At 40.8% G+C, this 11,528-nt stretch overlaps 1 protein-coding gene across 1 annotated transcript; it reads left to right on the forward strand.

Annotated features, from left to right (window-relative positions):
* Nucleotides 1–624: 624 nt before the first annotated feature.
* LOC134628819 (serine protease 30-like) lies at nt 625–9,959 on the forward strand. Its single transcript, XM_065471181.1, has 6 exons — nt 625–664; nt 1,011–1,203; nt 1,300–1,305; nt 5,714–5,822; nt 7,356–7,418; nt 9,867–9,959. Exons 1-6 carry the CDS (start codon nt 625–627, stop codon nt 9,957–9,959), a joined length of 504 nt encoding a protein of 167 aa, XP_065327253.1.
* Nucleotides 9,960–11,528: the final 1,569 nt, after the last annotated feature.

An 11,528-nucleotide genomic window follows, 5' to 3' on the forward strand; every position in this document is an offset into this window, starting at 1 on the left:
CTCTGGCACAGCTGGCTGCCGGCGGAGCTCCCGGGCACGTCACTGCAACCCCCCCTGGCTTATGCTCCGCGGCTGCTGAGTGACCCCTCATCTGGGACTCTCCTCAGCTCTTTCTGGGATAGTGGCGCGGCTGCCCCTCTGTTGGTCTTCCTTGGTCTCTTGTGTTCTGAGGGCCTTTGGATGTCTGGAGTCTTGACATCCTCCATACCTGCTTCATGCCCTGGTGGACGGGGCTGTGGCTCCCCACACCCTCTAGCAGATCATTACATGAAGGAACCTTTTAAAAACAAGCGCGCTCATGCTCACAGGTGTACACACGAGTGCTCACACACACAAACTACACCCTTTTTGGCTCCTACCTCAAAGCACACTGTGCGCTGTCAATGTTACGTGCTGCACAATAATGTTTAACATTTAGTATACACTGTCATATTCCCATAGATCATCATGATGTTGTTTATTCTATTGCTCTCGTTTTCTTCTGCTTGTTTTCTTTTTCTTTCTCAACAGGTGATCCAGGTGATTGATAGATGTATTTTTTGATTGGTGGCTTCATGGCCACCAGTACAGTGAGAACAGGCTTAAAAAGGTCCCAGCACATTCACTGCAAGCTGAATGACAGCAATGGCTCATCTGAAGCTTCTACTTCTTCTTCTTCTTCTGTGTGTTGGTGAGTGAACTGTTGCACTTATTTCCTGTGTTTATTTTCACTTCATTTGAACTATTTCTCAGGTTGTGACAAATCTGTGTTACTAAAGGATCATTCAAGTTTTCGCTAAACCATCAGATACTGTTTTTGTTCTGCTTTGTCTCTGCTTTGATATAAGTTACTATACATTTGTCAGAATATTACAGTATCAGGAACTCTGTTTCTACAGTATGATTGCAGCTTTTCTTCTTTTCATCAAATCTTTGACACATTTCTGCTGTTTACAACTATAATAATTGAAACTAATATGTTGCACTTTAAACGGTGGAAACCAGTTGTGAGTAAATTACTTCTTTTTCAGGTATCACAGTGAGCACAGGAGTAGATTTGCACAAAAGGATCTATGGAGGTCATAAGTGTCCAGACACTGAGCGTCTGTATCACGTGAAACTGATGGCAACAAATGAAACACATGTAAGTCTCTGTGGTGGCTCACTGATCCTTGAACGGTGGATTCTGACTGCAGCCCACTGCTGGAAAAATGAACCTGGATGGTGAGAAAACAACAGTTTCACTTAAAAATGTGTTTTTATAAGAATTTGTTCATGTTCACTAATTACAGTCACTAACACCCATTTCCCCTTGTGCAGGGAGATGTATGCAATTTTAGGAGTTCATCCACGTCCATGGTGGACAAAGTTATTACCATTTTTAGATAAACAAAAAAAGGTGAAAGTCACAGGTCAGTCGATGTTTGTGGGCATAAATACAATTGAAGACATCATGCTACTGGGAATTCCTCCACAACCAGGCTGGAACACCATTGACTTACCGAAATGCGCAAATCCTCCCAAAATGTAAGTTGTACCCTTACCTAATAAGTCTGACACCTTTCTGACTTTTACACATTTTTATTTTTATTTATTTTTATTGACATTTTACATTTACTTATATTATGGTATTTATTTATCCACAATGTTGCCAATTGGTCACCTGCTTACTGAACCCTGACCATGTTTTTGGATGTTTGTATGTCATGATGTTAATTTACATAATATATTACATTATTTAATTAAATTACATTACACATGTTTATTTCTTACACAAGTTCTTGTCAAAAAAGCCATATTATACACACAGTGATTCCATTCATAAAAAGGATAAAAGGGCAAAAAAAATGATACCATGAAAACAGGTTATAAATAAAATTGATTTGAGATACGAAATAAGTCTATTTAATTACAATAGTTTACAAATTACTGCAACTAAAAACAAACAAATCAATCAGCTAACCAAGCTCGTTCATATTATTGTACAAACGCCTCGTGTTACACATGATCACAGGCCTCGCTCCAGGCAGTTGATCTGTCAGAGTGAAGGTTTAAAACATGTAAAGTGCGCGTGAATTACATTGATACACCATAAACTAGTTTTCCATGAAATATATCAACTTGATTCTTGAACTTGAGGACAGTATTACCACACCAGTGATCCCAAGCTTAAAAATAGCATTTTTGTGTCTTTTAGACACTGAATTATATTCAGCAAGTGGAAAGAAAATGAAATGGGATCATTTAGGAAAAATAATGTAAAATAGCAATAATATGCATACAAGTTTAAAAGAAATGATTTTTACTATCACTGATTCCCTCTAAAGAATAACTCTGTACTCTGTTTGTAACAGGCGGCACAGACATTAGAGTAGATATTCTGGTGTTTAGTATTTTCCCCACAGTGTTTCCTAGTTTAGTTATCAATATTTCTTGTGCCCTGTTGTTGTTTTGGTGCCTTGTTTGTGTCAGTTCACTTTCATGTCTGGTCTGTCTTTGTCTTGTCTCAGTGTTTGTTTCCCTTGCTGTCTGCCTGTGTCCAGCCTCCATCTCTCTATTTGTTTACTTTTGTATGTCTGGAGTTTGGACCTCTGTCTCTGTTTCCTGTCTTATTTCTATAGTCTCTTGCCCAGTGTGTGTTGTGTTCAGTTTTGCTTCTCCCGTTGTTTGTCCAGTTTAGTTCACCTGTGTTCCCTGATGTGTTCCATCTCCACTTACTTTGAGCTAGTATCTCCAAGTATCTGTTTAGTTTAAGTAATAAAAATGCTTTTGAGTTTAGTCCTATTGGCTCTACCTGTCACACAGAGTATTATGAGAGTAACGGGTAAATAAGTCATTACACCACAGCAGAAAATGTTTCAGGCTTTTTCCTGTGAATTAAATATGCGAACATGATTCCTGCTAGGGCTGCTTGATTACAGCAACAATCATACCTGTGATTATTTTGGTCAGTATTATAATCAGGATAATTTAAAAAGATTTTTACTTAAAAAAACATCTTGCAGATATTGAAATTATGTGTCTTCATATAGATGTACTTTAACAAATATACATAACAAAAACGTAATTTAATGAATAAACTAAGAGTGTACGTAAGGTCATCATGAAGGGAGTTCATGGAGTCCATGGAGTCCATGGAGTCCATTACCCACATTTATTAAGCAAATTTAATATGAAAATATCATTTGATAAAATATTATATGTCAAACCATGACAGCCACTTACAGTGTCTGTTGTTCTAAATGATGAAACAAGACTGAAACAGCAAATTTATCCAAACATGAAACAGGTTCAAACCTGTAAAACAACTTAATGCAGCAGGAGAAGATGGTTAACATCCAAGTCAGGGCAGTGTAGAAGAAAATGAAGCAGCGCCTGTGGTCCATCAACAAGATGACATCATACTTGTAAAGTTTCAAACCCATTGCTGACATTACACCTGCATCTCTTCCTGATTAACACCATTAATAATATAACTTAGCCGGGAACACAAGTTAAGACTTCTTGTTTTGATTTTAGGAGTTACATCCATGACATGCAGTGAATGACAATGAAACACGAAACAGTGATGTGTGATAACTGAAACCCCAGAGTAACATTAGCTGAGTTAAGGTCGACTGGAAATACCCAGCATGCGGAGTTCATCATATGATTTGATGTATTTTGTGTTTATATCACATGGATGGACATAGAATTAATTTATGATTATTTTGTTTTTTGTCTGTTTCTAGAGGACACGTCGTTCAAGTTGCAGGACTTGGTGGTTATAGGGTAAATGCCACCGGCCACACACGTAAGACCATTTTTTGGTTGATTAATTAGTTAACGCTAGACTCTGATTTTGTTTTCTGTGACTATTTTATAGTTACATTTATGTTTTTTTGTTGCATACTATATGTAAAAGTGTTTTTTTTAAATACTAGATATACTGTGTGGCAGGTTCCTTGTTTAAAAATCATTTGGAAATATAAAAAAAAAATATATCATTCTATTCAAAATTTCAGTTTTTGAAAGGTTATGAATAACTTTTTTCTTTTCCTTTTTCTCTAGTTCCTGATAAACCACCTCATCTGCAGTGTGCAAACATGCGTGTTGCTGACTGTGAGCCTACCAGATACTCTCGGTGTACTGCATATGTGCCATATAACAAAAGGCTGTGTCTTAAAGAACATCAAGTAGATACACAGTGGCGGTCCTAGCCTGTTTGGCGCCCTGGGTGAACACCCCCTCTGGTACTAAGTACTAAGAGGATAGATATGTACATGAGTGCAGGTGGTGATCAGTGCCGAACATGGAATGATGCAGTGAACACAGTGTAGGGTCATGTGTTAGTGGTGGGAACAGTCATATGGTTATTGTTCATGAGACCAACAGCAGAGGGGAAGAAACTGTTCTTGTGGCGAGAGGTTCTGGTGCGAATGGACCGGAGCCTCCTGCCTGAGGGGAGCAGGTCAAACAGACTGTGTCCAGGGTGAGAAGGGTCAGCTCTGATCCGAGCTGCACGCCCCAGTGTCCTGGAGGTGTACAGGTCCTGCAGAGATGGGAGTTTGCAGCCAATCACCTTCTCAGCAGAGCGCACAACACGCTGCAGTCTCTGTTTGTCCCTGATAGTGGCTCCAGCATACCACACGGTGATGGAGGAGGTGAGGATGGACTCGATGATTGCGGTGTAGAATTGCATCATCGTCCGTGTTGGCAGGTTGAATTTCTTCAGCTGCCTCAGGAAGTACATCCTCTGCTGGGCTTTCTTAATGACGGAGGTGATGGTGGGCTCCCACTTCAGGTCCTGGGTGATGGTGGTGCCCAGGAAGCGGAATGAGTCCACAGAGGTGATGAGGGTGTCAGTCAGGATGATGGGGGGGAGTGGGGCTGTGTGCTTCCTGAAGTCCACAATAATCTCCACTGTCTTCTGGGCATTCAGCACCAGGTTGTTGTGGCTGCACCAGGACACCAGACGTTCAACCTCCCTTCTGTAGGCAGACTCATCCCCGTCTGAGATGAGTCCAATAACGGTGGTGTCATCTGCAAACTTGATTAGCTTGACAGACTGGTGGGTGGAGGTGCAGCAGTTGGTGTACAGGGAGAAGAGCAGAGGAGAAAGAACACAGCCCTGAGGGGAGCCGGTGCTGATGGTCCGGGAGTCCGAGACATTCTTTCCCAGCCTCACATGCTGCTTCCTGTCCGTCAGGAAGTCAGTGATCCACTGGCAGATGGGATCAGGCACATTCATCTGGGAAAGCTTGCCTTGGAGATGGTCTGGAAGGATGGTGTTGAAGGCAGAGCTGAAGTCCACAAACAGGATCCTGGCGTAGGTTCCTGGGGAGTCCAGATGCTGCAGGATGAAGTGTAGAGCCATGTTGATAGCGTCGTCTACAGACCTGTTGGCTCTGTATGCAAACTGCAGGGGGTCCAGGAGGGGGGCCGTGAGGGTCTTGAGGTAGGAGAGAACCAGGTGCTCAAATGACTTCATGACCACAGATGTCAGAGCCACAGGTCTGTAGTCATTTAGTCCAGTGATCCTTGGTTTCTTGGGGACAGGGATTATGGTGGAGGACTTGAAGCAGACAGGCACATGACATGCCTGCAGTGAGGAGTTGAAAATGCGAGAAAACACTGGGGCCAGCTCGTTTGCACAGTGTCTGAGGGTGGCAGGAGACACACCGTCTGGGCCAGGAGCTTTTCGAGCATTCAGACTCTTAAACTGCTTCCTCACATCTGCTTCATGAATATGAAGAGTAGTGGTGGGAGAAGGTGGTGTGAAATCCTCCTTGGTGTGGGGTGTGGAGGGAGGTGTTGTAGGTGAAGTGTTTGATGGTGGTGATGGCTCTATGGAGGGGGGAGAGGTGGGGGAATGAGTGTCCAAAGTGTCTCTATTGTTGGGGCCGTTGGAGGTGTGAAGGCTGCTTGATGGCTCGTCAAAACGGCAGTAAAAGTCATTAAGGGTGTTGGCCAAGAGCAAGTCATCAGTGGAGTGGGGGGTTTTAGGCTTGTAGTTGGTGATATTCCTAAAACTTTTCCACACAGAGGCCGAGTCATTCTCTGAGATCTGCTGCTGCATCTTCTCAGAGTGCTGATGTTTAGCAATGTCCACTTCTTTAGTGAACCTGTACTTGGCCTCTCTGTAGCAGTCCCTGTCTCCGCTTCTGAACGCCTTTCTCTTTTCCAGCCACAGCTTTTTGAGTTTAGGAGTAGGAGCCATAATTAAATGTATTGAATTTTAATGATCACTGGGTTTTCATTTGTTTGGTTGCTATGGTGATGTGTAACGGGAGTCACGTGGGTGGTAGCGGTGACATCAAGAGGGCGTTGTCAGTCTGTCTTTCACTGGTTTGATTTTGACAGAGAGGAGGGCTGGGTAGCCGTAGTTTTTGTTGACCGCAGCACAACGAGTTTCCTCTTGTTGCATTAGAGCCTGTGATGTTTTAAGAGTTTGAATTGCGAGCCGATCACATTGCTCTGTAAACTTTTCAAGCACTTGAATAAACAAGCAAGCAATTCCACCTCTCGCATTATTGCGTGAAGTTGACAGCGCGTCAGGCAAATAGGCAGGCTCCATCCCCGGCCTCTAGCGACTGTGGAAGCCGCTACACTCCTCTTCTTTTCTCTTTTTTTAAACTTTAAAAACGGATTGTGTGTGAGACTTTAAATCAACAAAATATAAAATATACATTTAAATTGTTATTGATCCCTTTACCCCTCGTCCTAAAGTGTATATTTATTTTTTTACTCTTAAATATTTATTGTTTGTTTACTTGCACTGCTGTAACTGGAGCCTCGTCGTCTCGTCTCTCTATATACTGGACTGTATGTAGCGGAGATGACAATAAAGTTTACTTTATTGCAGGCGCACCAAGGGCTCTCGCGCTCACTTTTCGCGTATAGAATTTTGAAAAAACATCGGTGCAAATTATAAGTCTGTATCATGATGTCTGGTGTTTTCGTGTTTGTTGGTTTGTTTTTATTTTGTTTTATCTTGCGAGTTGGTTATTAGATGCTGCTCCAGCCAGCCAGAGAATCCCCCGCCGCCCCGCCCTCTCCTCCCTGTTCCGCAAGCAGCAGGCGCACCTCGCAAACGGAGGGCGCCCTTACTCCCAGCAAATGGGCGATAGAAAACCGATCAGTGCCTATGCCATTCCCAATATGCGCTGGCTGATGTCGGGGCAGCATGAGTACGAGCAATTTTTTTTTGCCGATGCCCGTGATGCCGCCCCCCACCACGATGCCGCCCCGGGCAACCGCCCGTCTCGCCCGTGTCTAAAACCGCTACTGTAGATACACGTAAGGTAAGTTGACTGCTAATATTACTGTATATCATCTGTGTATGTTTGAGATATTTTGGAACAAACTTAAGCACAAACTGCATTTTTTTCTCTCAGGGTGATTCTGGTGGTGGAGTGATTTACAACAACATGATTTATGGTGTAATCAGTTCTGGTTTTGTATGTGCCTGCACTAGACCAGCTGTTGCTGTGGATGTTTGTTCTTACATGACCTGGATAAACCAGAAACTTTATCCAAAAAGTAATGGAAAATAACTGAATAAAAATAACATCCAGAATAAACAATCATCTCTACATGAAACTTGTGTGCTGTGTGTTGTTTCTACTCTAGAATATCTTCGTGTTAACTGCAAATTGTCAACCTTTTTCTTTGGTCTAAAATATTGTGGATATTATTGAATGTGGTGTCAGGTGTGTAGCAGCTCATCCTGTTGTTCAGAAACTCTCAGACTCATACTGTGAAGATGCAGAAAGGCTTTCTGATCAGACATGCCACCAATCAGCTGCAGGGTCTGAACATGATAAACTTCATAAATCTGAGCTGATTGTTGAGGCTGAAAATGTTTACGTGGAGGCTGTTGGCTCATTGGTGATGAGGCAGATTAACCTTTCTTTTAATCACTTCACTATAGAGAGCATTAAAATAAATACAGTAACCATCAAAATAAGTTTTTTTGATAAAACACATTTCTTGAAACTGTCCATTGTTTTGTCCCAACTCTAAACACTAAATCCAGTTTTCAAACTAGAAGCAGTGTTTTCAAAAAATACCCCCCCAAAACAAACAAACAAACAAACAAACAAACAAACAAACAAACAAACAAACAAACAAACAAACAAACAAACAAACAAACAAACAAACAGACAAAAAACCCTGCAACACAGAAAATAACTAAATTAAATTATAGTACATGTTGACATATGTGTTTTATATCTGATAATACATCTAATTTCTTTTCCATCTTATCTTTAGTCCTGCATTTTTATACTTCTAAGAACAAAGTGAAAACGAAACATTTCATATTCACAAAGCTGATAGACATTATTGCTCCACCAGATGTCGCTGTTACACAAACAATTTCTCTCTAATGCTTCTCTTTAAGAATTGATTACAGCATTTCGACATGATTCAGTTTTCATATGAGGCAGTGCTTTCAAATTTAATTTGAAGTAGTACAGAGAAATTTTAAAGTAGATATTAAATCCTAAATAAAACAATTTTCTTTTTAAATTGCAGTATTATTTTCCTAATGAGCAGTAAAAGCACACTGAGCTCAAAGACGTTTAACATTAAGCATCAACATGATGTTTAAATGTTTATTATTACAGTAAGAAACTAAAGTAACTCATTTTGAAAACTTCAGTTTTCTCTCTTCATGCTGCTGTGTTTCCTCCTCCACCTTTATTTTTCATGACTTCAGTGAATGTGCATAGCGCCCTCTGTTGTATGGTTGGGAGAACTGCACTGCATTGTCATGACATGAAACTGTGCAGAGGTGGAAAATGAGCAAAGGAAGCTCATGAAATGAAGAAGCTTCTTGGATAAGAAGTTAAACATTATCAAGAAACTAAAAGAAGTGAAGTCACTTAGCTCCTTAGACGACCATGACCTGGATGACTGAGAACCTATAAACACACATGTGCAGGAGTTTATTTAATGTGGAGGTGAGCACTGCCCAAACCAACAACCAAGAATATATGTGGTACCCTACGTCAGCCAGTCAGCAGTCTTCATCTGTTTCAGCATCAAGCACGCAACCACATCTTGGAGAGAGATGACAAATCTCCACACACCCACACACACCGTCATGAGAGGAGCCACCAATGTAAGCTAACATCACACATGATGATCATGGGTCATAACATACTTGATACTTTTTATGTGACGCCTGGTACTAAATCTCTGTGACCTTTAATACTGCATGTACTGTATATACATATAAAATATACAAAGCACAATAATTAAGCTGTTAATAATTAACAATGTCTTGTACAACTATTTTATTTTTAAATATACATTCATTCATCCATTAATGTTTCACAGCAAGACTCTGATTGAAGGGGACTCCAATACAAAACATTAAGAAAGTTAAGAAAAACCCTCTGTAACGGTCTTTTGCATTTGATGCTTCGTTGAGCTGTACGTCTGGATCTTGCTCTTTTGCACCAACTGGTGGTGAACCACTGAGGGTGCAGTTGTTTGCAGTTTGGATCTCCACCAAACCCCTTTTCTGCTAGCACACATGGTTAGCTCCACACATGGAAAATTGACACAAAGTACAAGAATGTATTTTGAGGTGATGTTTTTTTTTTAACTGTTTTCTTCCATGAGCAGTTCTCATGGGTTGTCAAGACCAGAATAAACTTGTTTTATGACTCTACATCATACCTACATCCATCTTTAAGGGCGCTACACCTTCAAAAGAATCAGCTGTACTGCACATTAGTCTCTTGTTTTTACATAAGGTATAGCCTGTGGCTAAGGGATCAAAGGTAAGGTAAAGACACATAACAGAAGAAAAGTAAATTTAATAAATCAATGATCTGTGAATTCATACTTTTCTTTTTGTTTTTTAATTCAAGTGCTTTACACTTGTCCTCTCCCAGCATTCAGGACTTCAGGCACTCAACATCCAAGACAGAGCTAACAAAGAGAGACCCTCCACCCAGAAGACCGCCTTACCCCGACCGACCCGATGAGAAGGATGGATGACAAAATGACAAACTGGAGAGTGGTGCTGTTTTCCAGCTATGTAAGTTACTACCCCCGTTCTCTGTTAGCCATCAGGGTGGAGGGGCTGGGCGGAGGTGTTGGCCATCCGATTGGGGTCTGGGATGTGGGACCTCCCTGCTGCTGCTGGGCCCGGGGTGGTCTGCTTGTCTCCATCCCGGGGAAAAGGGTAACATCTCCTGGGTCTAGGTGTGATTTCCTCCTCGGCAAGCTAGAAGACTTGCAAAGTTTTGGAAGCAACATATTAACAAGAGAATTCTGAGTAAATCCAAAGTTACTTTCCCTAGTAACTAGTTACTTTGAAAGTAACGAGTAACTTGAAGTAACTGAGTTACTTTTGATAGAAGTAACTAGTAATGTAACTAAGTTACTAATTTAAAGTAACTTACCCAACACTGTACATCACTGACATCATAATTCAAATTAATACAAAGAAACCAATTAATCAACATAAAACTGCATCATTTGAATCGAGTCACCCTTCTTTGTGTTTTGTATTCTGAAGTGAAGATATTCATATAAGGAAGACCTTTACAGAGTTCCTTCTGTGATTACATTGAAGCAAAATGTTGTTAATTTAGAATCATTGAGTATCACCTTTTTTTTCTTTGTCATGTAAAACCACAGTAAAGGGATTCATCTGTCATTTTGCTGAACTTTAGTGTAAATGTACATGTAAAACCTAACCAGCTCCCTCTGACTGTCACTGTCATTTTTTACTGTCATTAAAAGAAAAAAAAATAAAAACAAATTTTGAGGACTTATATCCAAGTAATACTTGATTATCCAATCATCTCTGTGTTATCATATTGTCAGTGTGTGACTGTGGGTAAAAGCATATAAGTGAGCAGACTACAGTGACCTCCTCATGTTTGTGATGGGAGGAACAAAAGGACTGAGGTCAAGAAATAAAATGGGAAATGACTTGAGATAAACAGAACTGAAATAAATGCTATAAATTAAACATTAAATAATAGCCTTATTCCAATGAGATAATGGTAATTATGTTATTGAAAATGTTCTCACCTGCAGGTCTTCCAAATGCTGTGCAATCCAGCTGAAACACAACAAATATCTCATTCATGTGAATCATTGTTGGAGTAGTTTGACTATTCAGTGCATGTGCCACTTTCTTGAAAAAATAACTTAATATCAGTGACAAAGTCAATGTTCCACATGTCCCACCACAGCTTGGGACGATGGAAAGTATTTTAATAATGATCATTTGTGGGTTAGATGAGTCTGCCACGCTGCAGTTCGCCAGATGTGCACAGACTTTAAAATACAGTCAATGCAGCTCAAGGCTAGTCATGAGTGTGCTACTGGAACAAGAAGGCATCGGTGGGGAAGAGACGAAAACAGGGCGTTGTTGGAATGCTACTACGCAAGTAACCCTGGCGGAAGGGGTTACATGAATAGGATGAGGGACCTATGGATTCTTCGATACCCAACATCCACAATGACGGCGAAACAACTAGTAGCTCAGTGTTCCAACATTCGAAAGAAAGGACTGCTCTCACAGCTAGAGATTGACGAGG

This window comes from Pelmatolapia mariae, linkage group LG6 (genome assembly GCF_036321145.2).
Source record: "Pelmatolapia mariae isolate MD_Pm_ZW linkage group LG6, Pm_UMD_F_2, whole genome shotgun sequence".
NCBI lineage: Eukaryota > Metazoa > Chordata > Actinopteri > Cichliformes > Cichlidae > Pelmatolapia > Pelmatolapia mariae.

What these genes read in the sequence shown, in the direction of transcription:
- LOC134628819 (XM_065471181.1), top strand. Translation starts at nt 625, where the DNA reads ATGGCTCATCTGAAGCTTCTACTTCTTCTTCTTCTTCTGT. An exon ending in ACTTCTTCTTCTTCTTCTGT is followed by an intron (nt 665 to 1,010) that starts GTGTTGGTGAGT and finishes CTTCTTTTTCAG; the next exon opens with GTATCACAGTGAGCACAGGA. An exon ending in GTGTAATCAGTTCTGGTTTT is followed by an intron (nt 7,419 to 9,866) that starts GTATGTGCCTGC and finishes GTCCTCTCCCAG; the next exon opens with CATTCAGGACTTCAGGCACT.